A 26062-nucleotide genomic window follows, 5' to 3' on the forward strand; every position below is an offset into this window, starting at 1 on the left:
GTAAAAGATGCTGAATCACAGATCAACAATTTGTTCAATCTACAGTTATCTTCTAATTAATAATACAATCCCACTGTTTTTCCCTTGCCTTGTTCACCTTAGAGCTCGTGGGTTAAATAAGCCTGAGAATAGAACGGAAAAGGTAGGACTGCTTTCCCCTGTGATGTGGGCATCATGTTCACTAGCATCGGCAGGAACAGGAAAAATAGAAGCCCCAGATAGCACTTCAATAGGGTCTCTAATTACTGTAACAATAAAGTGGTTAGGCAGATGAATTTATGATAGAATAAACAACAGACTCTGAAAAAAATCTACCACAGTGGCATATCTCTGTATAAATCACCACCATGATCATTTTTGTTTTCTATTAACTTTTTTTTTTTTTTTTTTTTTTTTTTAAGATGGGGTCTCTCACTCTATCGCCCAGGCTGGAGTGCAGTGGTGTGATCTCTGCTGACTGCAACCTCCGCCTCCCAGGTTCAAGGGATTCTCCTGCCTCAGCCTTCCGAGTAGCTGGGATTACAGGCGCCCACCAGCACACCTGGCTAATTTTTGTATTTTTAGTAGAGATGGGGTTTCACCATGTAGGCCAGGATGGTCTCGAACTCCTGACCTCAGGTGATCCGCCTGCCTCAACCTCCCAAAGTGTTGAGATTACAGGCGTGAGCCACCGTGCCTGGCCTGCAATTAACTTTTAATAAATGTCTCCTTTGTGCCAGGCACTCTGCTAGGGAGTTTTGAAATACTTTAGTGTTAGTCATTGATTTTTCTGAAAATATTGTTATGGTTGTTTGGTTTGAATTGGAACCTGTGCCTAGTAGGCTTTTAGTTATTTGGTTAGAAAGAAATTTTTGTCTTATGGGTCCTCAAAAGTATAGATGAGATTCCGCTTACAAAGATTAGAGAGAAGCCTCAAAAACGAATCCCAGTGCTTCAGGAGGCCAAGGCAGGAGAAATGCTTGAGTCCAGGAGTCTGAGACTAGCATAGGGAACACAGTGAGACCCTGTCTGTTAAAGAAAAAAAGCTAATGCATTGAAAAACTTCCCTAGTTCTTCTGGAGTTCCTTTTCTTCCAAAAGCTGTCATTTCCTGCTGAACTGCTTTTGGTGAATCACACTGCTGCTGGAGTTGCCGTGTCTAATTACAGCTCTTAAAAGCACAGAGCATAGAAATGGAAAGCAAAGCACACCAAAGTTTAGAGGAACAGTGGTTTTTTTCAACCCATTGATTAACCCGGTGCTATAAGTAGGGCCTGGTATGCTAATTGTTTGTAATTTCCACCTTAATGTAAATGATAATTAAAATTACCATGCCTTTAAAAAAAATGTATGGTGTTCCTGATTCACATGGGTGCTTAAGTAATTTTCAACCTAGTAAAATAAGATGATAATTTCAGTCTTGTCCAGGTAACCTAGAATCCTTGCCATGTAATTGAAGTCTTTATTGCTATTCTTAGGGAAGAAGATGAAAGTTAAGTAGGTCACTTTCTACGGACAGAGCCTTTCCCATAAAGGAGAAACTTTTATATGGCAGATCTGCTTTTGTGCCTTTTTTGTTCTAAAAATAGGTAAATCCTGAAAAGAAGTTGGCTCTGCTTGAGAATGTTACACTTGTAGCATGTACTTAAAATGACTCAAGTACCTTCAGTATCAACGACTAGTGAGAACCCTGTTTTATTTCTGTATCCACTACACAGTACTTTGTTTTGCTCAAAGCTAATTTGTTAAGCCATGGATGGTGAGTATTAACTTGTTAAACTCTTTCAGGTTAGGGAGCAGAGACTGGTTTTATATTGCTTTTATGGAGGGTTTTTTTTTTTAAGACTATTCAGGAAAGTAAGGAAGACAGGAAACCATCTCAACCGCTGCACAACCAGACCCCATAGAGATCTGGAATGACATTTAGGATGTTACAGAAGTGCAAACAGGTGTCAGTGTCTGTTTTCGTTCATTACTTCATCCCTGCACCTATGCTTGTCACACAGTGAGCACCCAAGCATTAATTTCATGATGGATTTCCAGTACTCTACGCCATCTATCTGCTCTTTCCTGTATTCCCAGCCTACATTCTGTCTGCAGCATGGCTTCTGTTTACTTACAGCCTTTGCTGCCTCATGGCTTCTGCTTACTTACCTCTCTTTATATATCGTTTCTTTTTCATGCCTTCACACTGTGTGGAGATTGCATGTATCTCATTCAAACACCCAAAGAGAAAAATTGTGATTAGATAGGCCACTCTCCAATGTGGAGCCCCAGCTCATAGTGAAATGATTGCGCTTCTGTGGTTGCCTTTAGGTCAGGACCTAGCCATGGTCTGGTTGTCTGTGGCCAACTAGCAGGGTCATGGGTGTAAAGGATGGTCTTGCTTATAAGGGGAAAGCAGTTATGACAAACACTTAGAATGTTGTTCCCATAATAATAAATTAAAGTCTGACTGGTATTATTCAGTCATGTTCTAGACCAGATTCTAAGATGTGGGAGACCACCCCATCAGGCTAGTTTCTTGAATTCTCAGAACTTGGCACAGAACTTGTACATAGTAGGCACTGGAAAAATACTGGCTGAATGAAGCCTGACTAAAGAGGAAATTCTATGATCTTAGATGTTCAGGGACACAACAGGAAAGGTTAAAGAGTAAGATGAATGTACTTGGCCAACTTTTACCCTATAAGTGAATCATCATGGTTAGAGGCAAGCCATATAAGGCTTTTCTAATCAGAGAAAGTTCAAATCCAGAAAGACTTCATCCTCCTTCACTTTTGTATTATGTTGGAAAGCAATGAGTATACAATACAGAATTTAAAACTAGTAAGTAGATTTTGTCCTTGTAGTGGGAGGGTTGCCCAGAGTTTTTCTTTTTTCCATAGAACACTACCATCCTTAAAGTCATTATAGCAATCCTTAGAAGAGAGGATGCTCCTAGGAACATACTGGGATTAGAAGTTGTTGAAAGGGCTGTTCTATATTGGCAAGTTTAAATCGAGCTGGAAATCTAATTGAGAAATTTTCCAGATTAAGAAAGAAAAAAGGTATCCCTAGGGCTAATGTTTCTGGATTTCTACCCCCTCCTCTCCATCATCATATGCTCAGCCATGAACGTAAGGCTGTTTTTTCTCATTGCCAACTGTCTTTGACTCAACATAAGAATTAGAATTAAGAGAGAGTTTTGTTTGGTGTTATTTTGAGTGTTGGGCTGCAGTTCTTTACAGCTCCACATTTGGGTGTCGCCATGTGATTGCTATAGTGGTTCCAGATACCTGCCACTCTGCTTTGCACATATGAGGCCTCAGTAAACACTTACTGAGTTGAATTATCAGTGTAAACAATAATTGTCATTGTAAATAAGGTCATTTAACGTAATTTACTTTCATTGTCCCAAACTTCACTCTGAAGCTGGGATAACTATCTAAGAAGCCACAAATGTTTGGCTTCTTGACTCCAGCTGGATAAAGAAAAATAAAAACAATATGGAGGAATTAATACAACCGTAACTGGAAAATGTTAGGCAGTCAGTTTTCTCTGTAATAGTAAAATCAGGCTGCTGTCTTGGTTGAGTGCAGGTGTTGGAACCATACAGACTTGAGTTAGAACCCTGGTTCCACCACTTAGCAATGACTTTAGGCAAGTTACTCATAAGTCTTATCTAAGCCTACTGTTCCATCTTGAACATGGAGAAAACAGTAGTACCTATTTCATGGTAGTAGAAGTAGGATTTAAATGAGATAATGTAGCCAGGCGTGGTGGCTCATGCCTGTTATCCTAGCACTTTGGGAGGCTGAGGCAGGTGGACCATTTGAGATCAGGAGTTCGAGACCAGCTTAGCCAGCATGGCGAAACCCTGTCTCTATTAAAAATACAAAAATTAGCCAGGCATGGTGACATGGGCCTGTAATCCTAGCTTTTCAGGAGGCTGATCTGGGAGGATCGCTTGAATCCAGGAGATGGAGGTTGCAGTGAGCCAAGATTGTACCACTGCACTCCAGCCTGGGTGACAGAGCGAGAATCTGTCTCAAAAATAAAATAAATACATATATACATACATACATAAAGGAGATAATGCACTAGAAGCTTTTGCCACCAGGGTTGGCACAAAGTGAGCACTCAGTGACATTAGTTACTGTTGTCATCAAGAGTGTTATTTTGAATAATGTGGTTCTTTTCTATGACACAGTATCATATTGGTGTTGAATTAACTGATCTTTTAGGTAATTCAGTGTAAATAGAATCACTTGTTTCAAGTAACAGAAATTCAACAGTATAGTCTTTTATCCCTTAAGTAATATAGTTTTATACTCTGACATTTAGGAGAGAAAGAGGTAAAGTTCATGTTCTTGTAATATACAACCTGAGCATGGGCAAACTTGCAAGTACAATTTTTCTATCCAGAGGTAAAGAAGAATCTCTTGATAGCTGTAAATTTGAAATCCTGTCTGCTAAATAGTTTCTGAAATTCATTGAGGCATTTTAAGAAAAGTATTCCATAGATTACACATAGAAAGAATTATCTCTTCACAGTGGCATTTCTGGTGACAGTTTTTCTTTTTTAAACTTTATAATCATGACTAATGAAAAAAATACTGATGAACTGAACTCATGTCTGAAAGACATTGACACATTCTCTAATTTTTCTTTTGTGGTTACATAGGTGAGACAGGCATTGGCAAATCCACATTAATGGACACTTTGTTCAACACCAAATTTGAAAGTGACCCAGCTACTCACAATGAACCAGGTGTTCGGTTAAAAGCCAGAAGTTATGAGCTTCAGGAAAGCAATGTACGGCTGAAGTTAACCATCGTTGACACCGTGGGATTTGGAGACCAGATAAATAAAGATGACAGGTACATCTTGGGATTTTGGGGGGACATAAATGGATGAGGAGATAGCAGGATCCATCCCAGGTAAATTTAAAGGCCAAATGTTTTGGGGGTTTTTTAGTTGTGGGGCTTGGTCCTCTATTGCCTAAAAGATGTGATATTCTTGTCCTCTGAGAATTTTTCTGAGAATGTTCTTCCTTGAGGTCAGAATCAGACATCAAAATTGATCCCAGCTAGTAGGAGCAGAAGGGAGATTTATTAGAGGGATTAAATTAGCTTACAGCATCTTTCCACAAAGGCCATGAAACTAGGTTTTGGGCTTTTCTACCAGAAAAAGCAATCTAGAGAAACACCCAGCCACCCCACAGAACAGTTTTAGCAGAAACCCCAGCCATCAATCACTTCTTACTGCTTGGGAAGCCAGCACACTAGAGGGGAGGTCTCTAGATGCTCCACCAAATCTGCCCCAGGTAAACAAATGCCTTCACCATTGCTTGCTGTGTAATGATAAAATAGTACACTGAGTTTTTATAGTATACCCCATTTATAAAGCCATGTAAGTTTGGGTCTTTACCGTGAGTTGCTCTTTGCTCTTATTTGAGGGAAGTTTTTAATCCTTAAAATTTCGTTGAGATAAAATCTCAGGATTTTGTTCACATTCCTTCTCAAGAGCACCAATTCTGTTCATCAGTCTCAACCTCAGATATCTTATGACTATTTTACATAGTACATTCATTCTCAAAAGAAGTTTGAGAAAGTTAAAATAAAACTGCCCCAGGCCCAAAGGTGATTGTAGAATGGGGCTTCCAGAAACATCTTTGAGCAGTTACAACATTATGGGCATAAGTGTCTACCTGCTTAGTGTGACCAATATGTAGACATGAACAACAAATCAGTAAGTTAGGGTGTGTTTGCTTATGGCTCAGACACTTCAGTTGTATCAGGATTTTTTTCCATATTCCTCAGAACTGTATATTATATACATGTGTTTTGTAAAGAGGAACTCGCCTGTTTTTATCTAGAAATGTGTATTGCCTAGATACATTTTAACTATTCCTGATACAAGTATGAGCACCACAGTAATGACAGAGAAATGTTTAATTCATTCTTTAGCTGAGCACCAAGCTCTTTATTTTATCTATAAAGCACTTTAAATGCTCTTCAGTAGACATTGTCCCGTGATAACAGGAACAACTGTTAGATAGAGTGAGAAAGATTTTATTTTGCATCTGGCCAAAATGGACTATCTGTACATTGTGTTGGGGCAGGGAACAAGTTCGGCTCTGACACTGCAGCTGAGCAGTTGCTCTTAATATATGACCTCAATGACAAGGAGTGATGGAGAGGCCCCTGCCTGAAGGCTGTTTGTAATGCCAAGGGCGTAAATGAAGAGAAAAGCCCTGGTCATAAGGAAAGGGGCACAAGTGCATTGTGGGAGCTGGGAAGAGAGCCAAGGGGTTCCAATCATTGCATAGTGACAGAACATACCCAGAGCAAGGCCTGTTCTCCACCTCTCAGACCCGTATAGATTTTCTCCCTGGGGTTAGGAAAAATCTTATTCTTGCATTCCTTGATTGGAAGAGAGTAACTGTACTTTTTCAGGATCCCTCCCCCTAGGAATGAGAACCATCCTCCACATAGCCTCTTGCTGAGATTCCCTGTGCTCTTCCAGCTCACTGGGGTTGCCACAGTGCTGCCACTCGATTTTTGCCTCTCCCCTAAACTGGGACTTTCCCTCAGGCTGCTGGTGCCTTTTCACTTCCCAATCAGCACTCAGCAGCAAACAGCTAGGACAATGCATATCCTCATATTTGCAGCTGGAGCCCTCCTTAAGAAATTATCTGACTCATTTGGGTCAAATAATAGTTTCCAAGGAGATTTAGAAGAGAGGAAGTGTGATATTAACCTAACCTAGATACCAAATATTTTTTTCCTCTGAAATTTCTTGACAGCTATTGCATAACCTCTTTAAACGGCACTTAAAACTCTCTGTTACCCTGTACCTCAGAAGGTATTGTTGACACTGTTGACTGTAAAGCCAAATGACTTGTTCACAAATCGTTATTCAGACAGGCTCTGCTTCCCTCAAGAAACTGGAAGTGGGATATTCGTTTCTGCATCAATATGTAACCATACGGGAAGGGATGTGCTATTTCTCTATACCCATGTTGATTTTTACCTACTTTGGGGATTAGGCAAGCTTTTCTGCCATAGATGCAAGACTTCAAGAATGTCCCAGTTTGTTTATGTAGGCTTTGGACATGTCAGCATTGCTGTATTATTGTCTGCCTCAGACCAGGCTAGCTAGAAGGAGGCAGGAAGAGAGATCTGGTAAGGTTTCCTGTTATGTTTAAAAGCATATTTCACTCTTTGTTATTTAGGGTCTTCCTTGTTTTGGCTGTTTGTACTCTTTAGTGGAGAAAGAAAGGGGTCTGGGGAAGAAGGGAAACCAAGTTTTGTTGTTTAATTGGAAATAGAATAATTAGTTTGCCCCACACTGGGGAGATGGGAGGTGAGCTGTCCATGGAGTATCACTAGCTATAATGATAGTCAGCCCTCAAAGGGAGAAATAATTGAAATCCCCGAGACAGAATTTCAACCTCACCAAATCTTTATACAGTAGTGAGATGGACTGTTTGGCCTTTAAATTTTAAGTTTTTAATCACACTTTCTGGTGGAGGTAGTCAAGGGATAAGGAAAATTGGCTAACAGACAGCAAGATAAGGGAAAAACGTGGTAAGTATTTGGTCATATATGAAGTGGAGAGTCAGTCTCTGAATGATGGCATTGGCCATTTTGCAAGAATGATCAGTGGGTAGGTTGGATGGATGGAAAACATTGTCTAAGTATCTTTTTCGATCGGTTTTAGGGTTAGCCTCTGTCGTTTGTGTGTGTGTGTGTGTGTGTGTGTGTGTGTGTGTGTTTTATGGCTGGAGGTATATGGAAAAAAATGAGTGCTGTGTAACAAGGAATATCTCCATGCCTTAAAAGAAAATTATGTGAAAATATAAGGGCTAGACTGGATTTGTCCTCCTGTCTTTCCTCTGATTGATATGGCCACAATCCAGGGAAGTTTTAATTGGCCAAAAAGAATATAAATAAGTGTTAGTAGGACTGGAGCTAGCAAAAGGCTAAGCTGGGATTAAGCTTCCTTTCTTTCTTACTTCAGATGCAGAAGTGGAAAGGATTTGGAGGAAGAGGCAGATAATTCATCTCATCTACAGGATGATGATGAGGAGTACAAAACCACTTGGCTGGCTTGAGTCTCATCAAGAAGAAACTATTTTATTATCATAATTAAATCTTTGACATAGGGAACAGTGGTTTTGGTAAATTGTTGTCCAGGAATACATTTATTTTTATTGGTTAATAATGGTTTGGAAGGTAAAGTAGATAGGATTTCAGATTTATTATGTGTGTGAGGTAAGAGAAGGAGGCTCCAGGTTGAATCCCAGCTTTCTGACTTGGCCAGTGGTGTGGGTGGTGGCCACCAAGCTAAGGAATACAGGGAAAATGTAGGTTTGAAGGCAGGATGAATAGTTCAGTTTTGGACATATTTAGTTGGCAAAGCAGTTGAAAATATAGGATAAGCAATTGTGGATGGGTCTGAAGCTCTGAGGAAAGATCCGGGTTGAAGGTAGAGATTTATGACTTGTCATCAGATAGATGGTGAGTGGAACTATCTATCGGATGATAGTGATTTTCTAGAGGGAATGAGTGTGATTTTCTAGAGGGAACACATGGAGTGAAAGGAAAGGAGATTGAATGATTGGCCAGGACTCTATAATAAGAACAGGTAGAAGGAAGTCTGAGATATTAGAGAACAAAAGATGTCTTGAATCCAGTGCGGAAAGCATTCCTCACTGCAAAATGAGCGATGTTATGCCTCTCATTGTCTTTGGAGGATCAGAATCAAAACCCAGAGGCAAGAAGGGAAGTTAATAGAAAGCAGAACCGTATTTGGACTACTATTGAGAGCAGGAGTGCTAAGAGCTAAAAAATCAGACACTGGGGATGCAGGGGAGCAATTGCTGTGAGCTGCTTCTCTTACCCTTGGGGATAATAGGCTGCTGGGGAAGATCCCTAATCCCCAAATCTGCCTCAGTGTCAGGAGACTGAAGGATCAGCCCCACACTGAAAGGGCAAAGGGCATGGGTGGACCTCACTGGAGTGACCTGCTGCACTTCCCTCCTGGGCATGAGCTCCATAGCAGGACAGATACCAGCAGAGAACTGGGTGAATGTAAAGTTCCTTTTTTTTTTTTTTTTTTAAGGTTTTTCTAAAAAGTCAGGCTTGATTCTATAGTGTTGGTTATTTATTATATAATTATGAAATAGTTATATCTTTTATGTGACAGCCTTTTACATGTATTGCATATATTGGCTCATTTATTTGTCTCAATAGCCCTCTGACAGAACTACTATTTTTGTCTCTGATTTACCTGTGAGAAAATTGAGACACAGAGAGGTTTAGTGACTTGCTTAAGGCTGTGCAGCTAGTAAGTTGTGCAGCTGTATTATGGTTTTAGGCAGTTTGGCTTGAATCCATGTTTCTAACCACCATCCTCTATAATTATCTCATTAAATATTATTATTATGCAATATATGTCTATATTTCAAGATTAGAAAATATAGAAGAATCTTATTGCTCATTGATTCTTTTTATTGGAATTTTGCCTGTCATGATTTGGAATTTTATTATTCCTGAGGTATATCCTACCTTTTTTTTTTTTTAAAAACCTCTGGAGATTTTGTCTACTCTAATTGAACCAATAGATTGTGATAAAATCACCAAAGAAAAATATCAAAAAGCTTTTTATGGACTGCTTTCAGTTTTGCTCATAAGTTTGTTTGTGGTTATTGTTTATTTTGGGGATGTTTGTTTTTCTTAGGATGTCTGCTGTCACTTTTATTATAAAAGATTTGTGGTTCCCTTTCAAGGATTTCAGTTTAACTTATGGGTATGGGATTTGGGTGTTGAAATGTTTTGATTTTTCTTAAAACTTATATCTTCGGAAAGGCAGTAAGTTTGGGGAGAATTAACTCTTTGTATTCCTAATAGAACAGTCTCTTTGTTGCTAAAACAAACTTCTTCTGAGTAGTCCCATTGGAGACCAGAAAAAATTAGTGGGTTTCCCACAATGACCTAACATACTGCTTACTTCCTGGACATGTGGTTTATGGAATGTGTATCCCCAATATGCTATTCGTCATTGTGTTTATGGTCAGTTAATAGGATCACACACAATTATCCAAAACAGATTTGAATGATTTGGTGAGAAGAGAAGGTTACAACGTTTACCTTTAAATCATGAAGATTTTGAGTTGAAAGGAATCTTGAAGATCATAATAGTCTAGGCACCTTAGTTCCTAGATGAGTTGGATTGTGCACAGGGCTATGGGAGCACAGAGAGCCCCCACCTCTGGAGGAACAGGGCAGATGACCAGGAAATAGCTCGCAGTAGGTGGTGGTGTCGTATTCTGAAACCACACAACAGTTTCATTTTGTGCACCAATGGCAATCAGTAGGGAGAAGCTTCACAATCACTTTTCTCAGATGGATTTTTGAGGCCCAGTTTTGGCCCAGCGGGAAAGAATGCCACAATCTCTTAGCAATATCTTCCATGGATGCACCTTGGGAGAGTGGCAGCCCGCTCCACATATGTACAGTCTCTGTTTTAGAGGATCAATGTTAGCCAGGAAAAGAGTAGGAAAAAGACAGGTTCTCGCAGAGGGGCCCGCGTGAGCAAAGACACAGAGGAAATAAGGGCTTGACACGTGGGGGCTGCTACAAATGGTTGGGCGTGGCTGGGACAGGAGAGGTGAGCCTGGAGCCCTGTTCAGGCATCAGGTGATGGAAGGCCTTGGATACCTAGGTAAGGACTTGGCCTTTAGCCCTTAGAAAAGAAGAAGCCATTGTGATGTTGAATGGAGGATTGTCTACACCAAACTGTGAAAGAGATTTGAGACTAGAAACATGCTGTTTCTGCATTCTAGCTATAAGCCGATAGTAGAATATATCGATGCCCAGTTCGAGGCCTACCTGCAAGAGGAATTGAAGATTAAACGTTCTCTCTTCAACTACCATGACACGAGGATCCATGCCTGCCTCTACTTTATTGCTCCTACTGGACATTCACTAAAGTCCCTGGATCTGGTCACCATGAAAAAGCTGGACAGTAAGGTACTTGCTGCCACTCTGATTGTCATCCACTCTCCTTTTAGATCTTCTTTATCCTAATGCCCTAATTTGTTCTCTGCTTTCAATGTGATTTTTTTTTTTCCTGGATTACAGGAACAGTGTTTGACAGCATGAGAAAAACACTTCAAAACCTCTTGCCTGTTAGACAAAAATAAAATAAAACAAAACAAAACAAAACTAGAAAAAAAAAATCAAATTGCTTTCAGGAAGTATTTTTAATTCTTACATGGGAGGTTGAAATATAACTTCCAAGTTTGTTTATTTTCTTAAAAAAAACTTTCCCTAACAGGTTTCTAGAGGCTTGGTTTTAATTCAAAGTTTACAATGGAATAAAAGGTTAAATTTTTGTCTCTGTGATGATAATGACCCAGCTTCTTAGATTTTAAAACTGAACTGCACATGTGTGTTCAAGTAAAGCAAAGTCTTCATTTAAGTGTGATCCCTGAGCTTGCCACATTTATACCTTCTCTTTCTCACAACACGTGAAGGAAGAGACTGGTCAGTTTGATAAAATTTGGCACCTTACTATATAATTAATTAGACTTTCCATTTTGAAATAAATAGAAGACAATACATTCTGAAATAAGGATGAAACAAATGGCAACAAGAACAACCACAAAGCAAAGCCATGAATGGTATTTATTCTTAGATTCAAAATGCCTTTTGCATTCACAGAAAGGTCTCTCATTAGATGATAAAGCTCTTTAGAGGACTCTGCTGGGTGTTGTTACTATGATTTTGTCTATCCAACAACCCTGATAAAAGATGCTTTCTCTCCAGAGGGACAGAACAGCGAGAGAATGCTCAGAAGATCAGCCTGTCCCCAAGGCCTCTGTCTGAACTGGCCTTTAGAGGTCTGGAGAGGCTGAAGCCAAGCCAGGCTCCTTCGGCTTCCAGCAGGCACAGACACAGTAGTTTATAGAAAAATCTTCTAATGGCCTGGAAGGATCATTGCAACTAGAGTACTCCTTGCAGAATAAATAGAAACCCTCCTTCATCCCATTTGATTCCTCAGCTCCCCTTGGGAGCTGTGCCATTAGCCATGATAGTGGAGAGATCATGGGCAGTGAGGGCCGCTTCCGGGTCTGTCGTGTCCTTGGAAGCAGAGGCAGACCTCCCTGTTCTCAAGAGGGCCCCGTTCTCCACAGACGTTCTGAAGGAAGTAGACGGAGGAGGCTTGCTAACTGAGGGCTGAGTATGCAGATCTAGCCGGATAATATCCAACACTATGATTATGTTTAATAGAGTTCATTGAAAAAGGAAAAGAAAACTGCAAAACAGGCACAACTAATAAAAGCAAACAACCAACCATAAAGCACGTTACACTTTCAAAGAAGTGATATCGTAGGAGAGTTGGAGAGCTAGCTAGCATCTGAAAATGATAATATCGAAGTTTTATTTATACACGTAAAGGGAAGAGTTAAGCAAATGTATGGTCATTTCAGGAATGACTTTCAAGCCCCTGCCAATGAGGAAAAGAGGTTTTAAAACCAAATTGCTTGATTTCTCTATCTCCTCTGATCAATTTGCCCAAGAAAGAGTGAATCTCTGCCATTTTGTTTATGTTGACATTAATTAAATACTAAATGTGTATAAAAGATAGCCAGTAAGAACAATAGGAAGTTTCTTGTTCCTCCAGTCCTGATCCAAACATTTCCCCCACCCTCAATGATGTTTTTCTTAGTCCGCAACTTGCTGGAGGAAGCCCAAGCATGGTGAGCTTAGGAGCAGGTTGAGGAATAGGTTGAAGAATAGGTCTTTCTGTCAGCGTGTCATCTCATTTGGGTTTATCAGGATTTCTAATGTGGCCTTTGGATAAAAGGAGAAGCAAAGGCATGCAGATGTGACCTGAACACTTCCTGAAAGACTCTCTGTTCCCTGGCTAGGACAGCTTCCTCACCGAGTCTATTTTCTCTCACCTAAGCTGGGTGAAGACCATACTTCTATATATCAGATGTCAGTAATATCTTATTGAAATCTCTGTTTCTACAGGGATTAGGGGAAAGTTAATCTTAAAATGTGAATTTAAGAAATGTGTCCCATGCACAGGGCTGGGGGCAGCCAGGAAAAGAATGTCCACACACGGTTTGGAACTTGTGCTCTAGGGTATCCTTGGCTCCCTTTCTGGGCTTCCTGCCACTACTGTCAAATTCTGAGTTCTTCCCTGTTCTTTTGTAACCAATGCTGTGAAAGTGAGCCTTGCCTTTGGCGCTCAGTTTTATTCCGGCATGAAGTAGTAATTTGATAGAAGCTGATTTTCAAAAGAATTAGTTGGTGTGATTTTGAAAACTTTTACAGTGGGCGACACCATTTTTGTTTTGATTAATACATAGGTTCTCCTCTCAGCAATTTTCAGGTCATCAGAAGAAAGAAAGGGTGTTGGGCTGCATAGGACCGAATACTCCACTGCTCTTACAAAAACTTTGTTATTATACTATTAGGGTGTGCAAAAATCAAGAGCCTAAAGTAGATGGGAGGGGTCTAAAAGGAGTGGTTGATCATTCAAAGAATAGGCTCCTTTGTTATCACTATTTGTCATAGAATAGCAACACTTCCTTTACTCTGTAAAGAAAAATGAGGTAGCACAGGAGGGGAAATTACAAGTATAATTTCAGTGCAGGATGGGAGGAAGTAAAAGTGTTTGAATATGGAACTAAAAGTTTATCTCAGGTCTTCTTAATTTTTCACCTAGGTAGAAAGTCTGATTTTCATTATCATCTCTACCTAAAAAAAAAAAAAAAAAAAAAAAAAAAGTAGGTACATAGGAGGTGTTTATATTTATGGGGTACTTGAGATGTTTTGATATAAGCATGCAACATCTTTATTTTTTACATTAAGGTTTTGCAATTTTATTTGTTTGCTATGTTTTATTCACTTGTCTATTTTTCTTATGTTGGAACTGTGTAAAAATGGATGTGTCTGTTTTACAGGTGAACATCATTCCAATAATTGCAAAAGCTGACACCATTGCCAAGAATGAACTGCACAAATTCAAGAGTAAGATCATGAGTGAACTAGTCAGCAATGGGGTCCAGATATATCAGTTTCCCACTGATGAAGAAACGGTGGCAGAGATTAACGCGACAATGAGTGTAAGTCCTCAAGTCAAATGGAAACAAATTATTTTAATGAACGCCTGTCTTAGTACCAGCGTTGTAGAGTGGCTGGAGCACTGGACTGACTAGGCACCTGATGACTTCAGATTAGTGCAGCTTTGCCACCACTTCAAGTCATTTAACCAGTCTGCTCCTCAGTTTCTCCATCTGTCAAATGGGAGCGTTAGACAAGATGATCTCCAATTTCCTTCCCACTCTAACAGTTATGATTTCTACAGCAAATCTTGCGAGAAGGAAATGCCAGCCCGGCACCATTTCACAAAAAGCAGCTCAAAGGAAATAGATCTGTGCTTGTTTCCACCAGTCTTGGCAGAAATACATCAGCTTGTCCCAATTTTGCTTTGGTGATTGGATCCTGCCCTTCCCTCCTTTCTATTTTCCCTACCCTTTTCTGAATCATTAGGTAAATTGGCAGTTGAGGATACAATTTCCACATCACAGAGAGGAACTAGTCAGGAGATAAATGATTAAAGCGACAGTGGTTCCCTGTGTGGTTGTGATGTAATCCCTCCTGGTGAGTCTCCATCCTGCCGGTTGATGCTCCAGTCTGTTTCACTGCTCTTTTGTGTGTCTCAGCCCATAGCTCAGCTGTGAGCTGCAATGACTCTACGCATCTTTTTTCCCTTTGGGAATGCATAACATCCGTGAAAGCCACATGCTTTACATATAGTGGATGCCCAGTGATGGTTGTTGGAATTCAAAGTAGTTAAGGCTCTAGAATCGCTGGAAGAATCTGGAAAGCAGATTCTTCCCAGGAAATAGGCATGATGGGGTGTGAAAGGAAGGTTGCCACAAGGGAGAATGACTAGACTTGTGCAAAATATGGATGGACAAAAGATCAACAAGGGGTTTTGGTCCCATTACAAAGTGAGTGTTTAACTAGTAATGCCACTGAGATGGAAGACACACCTTACTTCTTGGGAAGTAGTGAGTTCCCATCACCAGTGGTTAGTCGATAACAGACCCTGTTTCAGTCCACTTGGAAGAGATACTGTAGCAGGAATTCCTAAGCAAGATTGAACTGTATAATAGGCAAGATCTCTTCCACCTCTAAAATTCTCTGGTTGTGGGTACTGACAGCTACATAATAATAATAGCACCTGACATTTTTCACATTTCTGGAGCATTTACTATACACCAGGAACTGTTCAAGACTTTCCATTTAATCCTCACAACAGTTGCATACGTAGGTACTATTATTATTCCTACCTCATATATGAGGAGACTGTAGCATAGCACCTAAGATTGCACAGCTGTCGGTAGTGGAAGTAGGATTCGAACCCAGGCTTTGGCTGTCAGGCTTACACTCTCACCCTGTGTACTACCACCCAAGCAGAGCAGTGTACAGTCAGTCCTCTGCATACACGGATTTGACCAACCATGGATCAAATAGATTTGGAAAAAAAAAATGCAACAATAAAAACAATAATACAATATATATATGGCCAGGCACAGTGGCTCATACCTGTAATCCCAGCACTTTGGGAGGCTGAGGAGGGAGGATCACTTGAGGCCAGGAGCTCAAGACCAGCCTGGTCAACTTAGCAAGAAAAATAAAAACTAAATTCTATAAAAATTTTAAAAATATAGTATAATAACTATATAGCATTTACATTGTCTTGGGTATTATAAGTAATCTAGAGATGATTTAAAGTATACAGGAGGATGTGCATAGGTTATTTGTAAATACTATACCATTTTATATCAGAGATTTGAGCACCTGCAGATTTCAGTGTCCATGGACAGTCCTGGAACCTGCACCCTGTGGATACTGCAGAGGTCTGTACTTTTTTATAGCAAGGTCAAAATCTCAAGCTGAGATGGCACTCCTTTATTCTGCTGTAGAACTATAATTTGGGATGTCAGTGTGGTATTCAGGAAGTATCATGAATGACTGCTATGTAATTTTTCTTTATATTCCTATCCTTCTAAATAAGTTTTCATTATTTTATATTCATGGAACTATATCTGTGTTAAACTTATTGGAAAGAAAATACCCAAGAATTTTTGCTCTATTTTCATTGTCTTTATCAGATTAATAGAACTGAATCTCTGACATTCCAAATTAATCCTGTTCTTTAAAGAATATTTTTTAGGCTCTTCATTACAAACAATTTTTGCTGATGAAATTCCACGTAATGTGTAGAAATCTGAGGAAAACAGATTCCACTGGCAGTTGCTTTTGTTACATTTGAGTGGAGAAATTTCCTTGGTCATTACACCAAAATATTGACTGGAAAGGTCCTGTTGCTTCTCAACTTCAGGCGACAATAGTGTTCAAGTCTGAAACTCAGACTTGTTTGAGAAAGAGAATACACTTTCTTTCCTTCTTAGAGTGTGAGATGAACTAGAAAATGTCAATATCTTAAGCATCCGACAAAAAGCTACTTGAGAAACCTGAGCCAATGATTATGCCAAGTTCTCTGTAGGAGAGGAATTGGCTTGAAAACTTTTATCTTCTTTCTCAATGTATCTATAGTGGAAGAACACTGGATCAAGGAACTCTAAATAATAATTCTTGGAGCAGCTATTTCAAATCTTATTCTTACATGCTGATAGAAAAAAGATAGGATTATTATTTCCTCTCTCACTCAGAATGCAGTGATAACTACCAAATAAACCGATGTGAAAGAGTCAGTTTTCTTGGACACCATCTCTACTTCAGATAAGTCTGGGTGCAAAACTTGAGCCAATAATTTGGGCTAAAGTGTGTTTCTGACTTAGAATTTGTGCAGTAGTCAACTGTCTAAAGCAGTGTTGTTCAAGTAGAACTGCAATGTGAGACATACAAGTATTTTAAAATTTTCTAGTAGCCACCTTAAAGAAAGTAAAAAGAAATGTGAAATTAATTTTAAGGACTTAACCCAATATGTTGTAAAATATAATTTCAACATGTAATCAATATAAAAATTATTAGGTATTTTAGGCTGGGTGCGGTGGCTCACACCTGTTATCCCAGTACTTCAGGAGGCCGAGGCGGGTGGATCACAAGGTCAGGAGATCAATACCATCCTGGCTAACACGGTGAAACCCCGTCTCTACTAAAAATACAAAAATTAGCCCGGCATGGTGGCAGGCGCCTATATAGTCCCAGCTACTCGGGAAGCTGAGGCAGGAGAATGGTGTGAACCCAGGAGGTGGAGCTTGCAGTGAGCCGAGATAGTACCACTGCACTCCTGCCTGGGCGACAGAGAAAGATGCCATTTCAAAAAAAACAAAAAAAAAAAAAAAAAACCACACATTTTAATGGTAGATCTTTGAGATCCAGTGTATATTTTACAATGATAGCTTATCTCATTTTGGACTGAATTTTCACCAAAAATACTTTATCTGTATATACATTTTATAAAATTCACAGCTAAAAAGGTAAATTTACATACCCAGGTTTCTCCTAACATACCTTAAAGATTTTCAGTATGAAATAAGTGCCAAAAAGATACTTTATCTTTAATCTTTGTGTCTACCTTGCCACCTACCTTGGTCTTGTTTTTCAGAAGATTTGAGTTTGAAGCAAAGTGAAATGCAGTTTTACCAAAACAATAAAGTTGCATTTAATGGAAAAATATTTTACGTTGCTTCTATTTTAAATTTAGAGGTAAACCAATTAAAAGTTAGATATTAAATTTCTTGGTCCTACACGCTGTATTTCAAGTGCTCAACAGCCACATATAGTTAGTGGCTACTGCATCGGCTAGCACAAGTCTAAAACTTACTTTATAGCTGCAAAGACTCCTACAGTTTTCCCTTGAATCTAGATCCTATCGCATATTCATTATTGGGTTTTAAGGGGGATGGGATACGTGACATCCACCCACCAAACGGCAGCCTGCTTTTCCCTTGCCACCAAGTAGAGGCCTGCAGAAGGAGGAAGAAGATAGAGACTGGTGGAAACCAGTCTGTCAGAGCAGGGGAAGGTAACTATTCTCTGTCCTTTTGCTTGGCAGGTCCATCTCCCATTTGCAGTGGTTGGCAGCACCGAAGAGGTGAAGATTGGCAACAAGATGGCAAAGGCCAGGCAGTACCCCTGGGGTGTGGTGCAGGGTATGTGCACAGCATGGGAGATGGAGTCTTCAAATTTCGCCCCTATGTGAATGGCCGTGTTTGTTCATTTCCCGTCTTGTTTAGGGAGGCCCTCAACAGTGGGCTGGCAGTGGGAGGGTGTGGTGGGGCTCCACCCTCGTGGAGGTGAGGAAGAAAGAAAAAGTAATCAGGTAGGTGGACAATGGAGAGATGTGACTGCCAATCCCTTGAGGTAGCCTCTCAAGGATGCTGGGTTGTGTAGGGAATTAATATAAAGTCCTGATTGAAAAATAGTTCTTCCCTAGGAGTTGGAACTTGTTTTATCAGCCAAGTATTAAAAAGCAGCAAAAAGTTTCTTGCAAACAAGAGGGTACTTTTTCCTCCATCAACTATGCAAAAAATGTCTTCTAATAAAATGTTATCTTAGGAAATCTGAGACTTATGAGAATATTTGACCTATATTTGGCACTGTGGGACATGGCCACAGTCTAACCTGAAAGCTTGTCAGGTATGTCACTTTGAAGGACAAGGACTGTATGACCTACCCTTGTGTTCTGAAGGAGGACATCCAGTGCTATGGATTAAGCAGGATGGCTACAGAAAGTTCTTCATTGGTTTAAGATGTATCGGACCTCCTTTTCCTCTGTTTTGAATAAAGACAATAAAGCTGTGAGAAGAAACAGTACCTTTGAGATCCCTGGGAAAAATACAATTGTTCCTACTCTTACCAATTTCTCTACAATAAGAAAACTCCTTTCTTCCCAGTGTCGTTGATAAAATTAAATGAAGTGGTATGTAAAAGTGGCCCTGCACAGTTATAGACAGCATGGTGTGGTACAACATCTGGCTTTGGATCAGATGTTCTAGCGTTTGAACCTAGACTCTGCTACCTCTCTTTGGGAGGTCAGCTTGCTCACCGAGCTCCTGCATCTGCAAAGCAAGAGTCATGACATCTACTTGGCAGAGTTATTATGAGGGGTAAAGACAATATTTGTTTTCAAGCTCCTCCCCCTGTGCCCTGTGCTTAGTAGGCACTCAGCAGTCAGCATTGTCATCAGTATTATGGTCAGTGTTGTCAGAAATCTTGTCTTCATCATGAATGTAAGGTGAATCCAGTAAAGAATCTTCAGATGGCCTTGAGACCCCAGAGATTTCAGGAGTGATGGTAGTAACATCTTGGAAGCATCACTGCAGATATTTCAGTGATATCATTGCTGATCCCACTTCCTCCATTTCCCCCCTCTTATAGTTGAGAATGAAAATCATTGTGATTTTGTGAAACTTCGAGAGATGCTGATCCGGGTGAACATGGAGGACTTGCGAGAGCAGACTCACACCCGCCACTACGAATTGTACCGACGCTGTAAGCTTGAAGAGATGGGGTTCAAGGACACTGACCCTGACAGCAAACCCTTCAGGTATGAAGGCACCTAGCAATCAGCTGTCTCCTAGACAGTGGTGAGAGTGGCATGTTGGTACATCACAGAAATGCTTGCTGGATTGAGATGGTGATGATGGAAGGATCTGGTGGGTGAAGATTAATACATATGTTGTCAGGCATTGCGATAATTGCTTTATTTGCATTATCTCAACTATCTTATCTAGTTGATGTCATTATTATTATCATCCACATTTTACAGATGAGGAAACAAAGGCACTGAAAGTGTAAACAAACTGCCCAAGGTCCTCCAAGTAGTAAACAGTGGTGTGGTGTTGAGCTCTTGCCATCTGGGTCCTGAGCCCAGGTTTCTGCCTGTTCTCTTGCAGAGGTACAGAGCCTGGTTGATGCATTTACAAAGGTGCGGCTGCTGATTACAGTTTGCCCCATTCATTTTTGCCAAACACCTTTAACTTCCGAAGGCTCTTCCTTTGTCAAGCACTTTTACTATTAGCTTTTGGTGGTTCAGTAAAATTCTAACAACAAAGAATCAGGAGGAAAGGAGAATAGCTTTCAGAAGATTATGTATTTTTTTATATCACTGGCAGATAAAGACGCAAAATGTGAAGGGGAGAAATGGATGTAGAATTAATACCCCAGCCGAAGCCCAGACCCGGTCAGAATCCAGTGGTAGGGATAGGGTTGGCCCACACTGGAGTGAGTCGTGGGATGGTTCTGGGTAAAGGTGTGGGGTGAGGCTGCCAGGCCAGGTTCGCCACCTCCTGGTGGAGGAGAGGATTGTCCAGATGGTGCCCAAGCAGTTTCTTTTCTTTTCTTTTTTTTTCTTTTTTTTTTTTTTGAGACAGAGCCTTGCTCTGTCGCCAGGCTGGAGTGCTTCAGCCTCCCAAAGTGCTGGGATTACAGGCGTGGGCCACCCCGCCTGGCCCTCAGGCTGTTTCTTAATGGGAATTTGAATTCAGGTGTTGTGAGGTGTGTCTGGGTTCTGTGCCTTTACAAATTGAGGGCCATAGTTCCTTGGGGAAAAAAACCTGTTTTTCTCCTCTTTGCTGGTTAGCCCTACAACACACTCTGATGTCTACAAGCTGGCTGACAATAGAACCTGAGGCAGCCTGTGCACAGCAGATTCTGTCCCTGTGGGTCTGTAGGAGGGAGTTTCTTTTCTTTTTTTTTTTTTGAGACAGAGTCTCACTCTGTCACCCAGGCTAGAGTGCAGTGGCGCGATGTCGGCTCACTGCAAGCTTCGCCTCCCGGGTTCACACCACTCTCCTGCCTCAGCCTCCCGAGTAGCTGGGACTACAGGCGCCCACCACCACACCCGGCTAATTTTTGTATTTTTAGTAGAGACGGGGTTTCACTGTGTTGGCCAGGATGGTCTCGATCTCCTGACCTTGTGATCCACCCACCTCGTCCTCCCAAAGTGCTGGGATTACAGGCGTGAGCCACTGCGCCCGGCCGGGAGGGAGTTTATTTTCTTGCAATTGCTTTAGAGATAGTTTAGGAATGCCTGGGCTTGTCGCCTGGCACTCTGCTACTGAGGAATTCCACGAGCATGTGTGTATGCAGTGAGAACAAATGCAGAACCCAGACAAGGGGTTTACCAAGAAGTTAACTTATAGCCAAGGTTGCATCATTCCCTTCTGCCCTGGTGGCTTGCAAAACTGACCATCTCCAACCGTGTGAAAGTCACATTCTGAGGCAAGGTGTAGGACACCTTTTTGTATACACAGGTTTAACTAATTGAACCTTGAAATGCATTTACCAGAAAACAGTCCTTACAAAGGCAAGTCCACTTTATGGTTACTAAACCTGATGAAACAGTTTCTGTGTGGGAAAGGCCATCTTCACTATTACATAGAATATTTGTTTTCATGCAGAGATATTGAAAAAAAAGGAACTGCTATAAAATTGAATTCATTTTCCCCTCGCCCTCATTCAAATCCAGACAGCGTTGAAGAGCCCTGGGCTAGGAGTCAGGAGTTTCAGTTCAGTTCTTGGTCCTGCTATGCTACAAATTCTTAACCCACCTGGGCCTGAATTTCTTCATCTGTGAAATGAGGAGTGGATCCAGATCATGGAATAATTAGATCCAGTAAAAAAATTTTTTTTTCTGTACTGGGTTACATAGTAAACATTTTAGGTTCTGCAGGCCAAATGGTCTCTATCACAACCATTCAGTGTGCCCTTGTCCGAAGGCAGCCATAGACCATACTGTAAATGAATGGACATGGCTATGTTCCAGTAAAACTTCATTTACAAAAACAGATGGGGGGCCAGATTTGGTCCTCAGGCTGTAGTTGCCCAACCCCTAGACGAGATCATAACTTGGAGCCTGTGAACTGCCTGCAAAAGTTAGAATGCATGTGACTGTTTCTTGAGTTTGTTCGAGGTCATTTACCTCTCAAAGTGTTTTACTTCTCAAAATGTTCAGAGCCATTTGGCATAGTTGTGTTTCTTTCAACTCATGAATCTGTGGAATTCGAAGAGTCTATGATGCTACCCTTAGCTATCTACACCACCAGGAAGGGCCCAGTGGCCTAAGTCTTCTGGGACAGGCAAGACCAAGGCCTTCCACCATCTTGACTGGGTTTCTTAGATTCCCTGGGAGCCTGGGGATGGTGAGGATTTCCTGCTGCTACAGGCCACTAAGTTGTCTGTGTAGCCAGCATTTTAATTAAGGCATTTCCTGCAAGCCCAGAGTAACTGCCCACCAGGAAGAGGTGGAGCTGGGTAGGCCCAGCAGGGCTTCTGCGAGGGAAGCTGCTGGACCAGCCCACTGCTTTGTTCTCCCTGTTTCAGTGGCTTCAGGATTGGTGAGGGGCATCACTGAGTCTGCCTGATGCTTAGAGAGCTTTATCCATATCTCCCTTCCCCACTTGGATCCATTTCCACTGGCCTGAGTTTTACTTTTTGATGATGAAAAGGGAAAATATATATATACACACACACACACACGCTATATATATAGATATATAAAATAATTATATATTATATAACATACATATGATATATAATATATTATTTATATAATTATATAATATATTATAATTGTATTATTAATAATAACATAATATATGTATATCTTATGTATATATAATAGATATATATACACACATTATATATACACACATATATATTACCAAGGCCTTACTTTTTTCCATATATTAGAAAATTAGAAATTTTCTAAGAAAATTAGAAAAAAGTAGACCTTCTAAAAATAAATACCTTCTAACATCTCGATAACTGGGACTAGGTTTTCCATTTCAACTGGAAACAGTTTCTCCTCTTAGACCACTCATTCAAACTCTGGTGTCCCTCCTCGTTTACGGAAGATCACTTGGTACCAAAAGTTGGCTTTAAATCACATGTCTTGGTAAATAGTGATATGAAATGAATTTGATTTTCCTTTTCTTGGAAACCACTACTTTTAAAAGGGCTCAGCCTTTGCCTTTGAAGAATTTCGGGCACCCTCAGCACTTCCTGTGCACCTGAGAAGGAGGAGTGGAGTGAGGTGACTCTGTTTGGAGGATGACAGAGTTAAGGAAAAGCAGAAGCCACAATTGATTTAAGTGATTTTCCAGAATTTCATCTGCAAAGTCACCATTCCTGGATGTGCTTGGAACATGGATCTTCCGTGTGAATTTAGGCTGAGCTCGGAGGAGTATTAATCAAGGGCTTAAGGTTTTATATTCTCAAAGCACAGGATTTCTGCATGGGTGTGCAGTGAAGTTCATCCTTCCCAGTGAGCACCCTCATTCACCATTTGTCTTCTGGGCCCCACTTGTGTTTACAGTGCATGTTTGTAAAACAGAGAGTGACCTCTAAGGCCAAGTCTAGTAAGAGGCAGCGCCACTGTGTATGTTACACAGTGTGAGGCAAAGGGAGGAGCAGGGTGTGCACAGAGACGCTGTATTCAAGCCTTGGCAGCACACCACGGCAGTAAAGCTAGTGGAGCCCGTCCCTGGGTTGCCTTTAAACCTGGCTGCATTCACACTTGTGTCTTTATTGTCTTGTGTCAGAATACATCTATAACCAGGCATTCATCTGCTCTTTCCCAAGCCCATCTTTATCCTCCCCCCGCGCATGCCCAGCTGCTGCCCTGAAGCCTTGAAACTCATGCTTCTACCATCCAGAGCACCCATACTTGCCTGGACCCAGGCCTCTCCTTCCTCGACCCCAGCCCCTTTCTGCTGGCATTATAGGGTAGAAGAGGAGATGTCACGTGTCTCCCATGAGCTACTCCCTGCTTCCTTTCTCCTGAGAGGCCACTGCGCTTTTCCTAACAGTACCTGCCCAAGCTGCTCTCATCTCACCTTGGAACACCACCATCTCCTTGCTTCACCCCTGTTCAACTCACACAAAACACTTAGTTACCACCATTTTCTCAGAGGCCAACAAGGTCCAGGCCCAGGAGACTCATTTGTTTTTAGGAGTGGCTGGGCCTCCGTACACCAGCCATGCAGTGCAGGAGGTGGAGTTCTTATCTGAGCAAGGCAGCCTGGGCTCAGTCCTGGCTCTGTTACTTCTTTGTTGTATGACCTGCTCAAATTACCTGTGTGTCCAAGTTTCTCCATCTATAAAGTGGGAGGTGATAGTAATGTCTATCTTACTGGGTTGTTGTAAGGATTAAATGAATTCACGTTTGTATTGCTCCACTCCACAAATGCTGGTAGAGATTATCATACTCTGGCATGCCTTCTACTAGATGCTTTTAGATAAAAACAGAGAGAGAATTGTACTGTGTGAATCGCCAGAATGAAGGATGAACTGAAGTGTCTGTGTTCATTCTCTTCCTTTGACCTCTACAAGCAAAACCTGCCTCTCCCAAGGGCTGTTAAGAGGAAATTACAAGATAAAATCCTCAATTTCAAATCAATCTAAAATCTTGTGAAAAAGGTACACATTTCTCACTTAGAAAAGGGTATTAGTAACTGTAATTAAAAATTAACTTTGAAGAACTAAAAGTTGCGGAAGATACCACTGAAGAGATGGGTGCAGAGGCTCACATCTGAAATCCCAGCACTCTAGGAGGCTGAGGTAGGAGGATCACTTGAGCTCATGAATGTAAGACCAGCCTGGGCAACATAGGGAGACTTCATCTCAACAAAAAAATTAAAAAAAAATTAGCCAGACATGGTGGCACATGCTTGTGGTTCGTCCCAACTACTCGAGAAGCTGAAGTGGGAAGATCGCTTGAGCCCGGCAGTTCGAGGATATAGTGAGCTATGATCCCGCCCCTGCACTCCAGCCTGGGTGAGACAGTAGGAGCCTGTCTCCAAAAAAAAAAAAAAAAAGATATATAATCACTTTGGATATCTTTACTGGATATGAGCCAGTTCCTTTTGAACTGGTCTTCAATGACTGAGAAATATTAGTGAGGGCTTCTGGTATCTCTAGTGGACAACTCACCTGGCAGAGGTGTCTGGGAATCTGATTCTGTGGATGCTGTGGTTCTAAGTTATTTGTAAGTAACTAATTACAGTTGTGATTCCTTGGGGTAAGGTTTTATGGCTTATGTTTCTTATGTTCCTGATTATTGTTTCCAATGTCAGAGTTCAAAAGCTGGCTCACATCCTAAGACACAATGATATAAGAAGTAGCATTTGTTGAGCCCATTTGCCTGCTCTGGCCCAGGGTGTCAAAACTGCTTCCAGTTTTGCCAATGGCAAAGTTGCTCCTTAGGCTTTCTCTGGGACTAGGCTTTCCAATTTTGGACTGCAAGCTTCACTGTAAAAAGCATTTTCCATCATGATCCAGCATACACATTTTGTGTAGTAATGCCTACTTTTAAACTTTTTAACGTACTGGTTAAGACCCACAATTCAGTTGTGATTCATAGTTTCAAAATGTATCTCCAGAAACTGAAGCATAAGATAGCTTGTGGTTGGAACTGGATAAGGCAGAGTCATTTAGTGAGTTCTCAGCATTTAGGGTAGCATTACCCAGAGCACATTCTATCAGTGAATTGCTTAAATTTTCCATGATCAGACAAATTTGGAGGGTTCTAAGACAATCAAGTTAAACAGGTTCTTTTACTCTTGGGCTTCTCAGAGCATTTAAGACAAGCAGTAGTTAGCAAACTAGTTACATCAAATCACCTGGAAAGTATTTAAAACTAGCAAACTGGTTACATCAAATCACCTGGGAAGCATTTAAAACTAGCAAACTAGTTACATCAAATCACCTGGGAAGCATTTAAAACTAGCAGACTAGTTACATCAAATCATCTGGGAAGCATTTAAAACTAGACCATTTTGCCTTACCAGACATCCTGAATCAGCCTCTCCAGGACTGAACTTAGGACTCTGTATTTAGGGAAGTGTATGCAACAAAACGTGCCCAGTGCCCCTGCTGTGCGGCCAAGGTTGAGATCCACCATGCACTGTGAATCTGCTAAAAAGATAGTAGGGGCACCATTCTCCCTTCTGTCTTTTGACGTTGGAGCCCCTCTTTTGGAGATCCTTTCTTGAAATTGGTGGTCTCTGGAATACACTTTGGGTAGTGTTTCTATCA

The 26062-nt window shown here is 40.9% G+C and overlaps 1 protein-coding gene across 4 annotated transcripts in view; it reads left to right on the forward strand.

Annotated features, from left to right (window-relative positions):
* The window catches only part of SEPTIN11 (septin 11), a 118215-nt gene that overhangs the window by 73626 nt on the left and 18527 nt on the right, over positions 1-26062 (forward strand). For all 4 annotated transcript variants that reach the window (XM_073017424.1, XM_073017423.1, XM_073017422.1 and 1 more), the window contains 5 exons: positions 4645-4840; positions 10813-10999; positions 13948-14109; positions 18078-18174; positions 19403-19571. In XM_073017424.1, the coding sequence (XP_072873525.1) occupies positions 4645-4840; positions 10813-10999; positions 13948-14109; positions 18078-18174; positions 19403-19571 (811 nt within the window). The remainder of the gene's footprint in view (positions 1-4644; positions 4841-10812; positions 11000-13947; positions 14110-18077; positions 18175-19402; positions 19572-26062) is intronic.

This window comes from Chlorocebus sabaeus, chromosome 7 (genome assembly GCF_047675955.1).
Source record: "Chlorocebus sabaeus isolate Y175 chromosome 7, mChlSab1.0.hap1, whole genome shotgun sequence".
NCBI classification, from domain to species: Eukaryota; Metazoa; Chordata; class Mammalia; order Primates; family Cercopithecidae; genus Chlorocebus; species Chlorocebus sabaeus.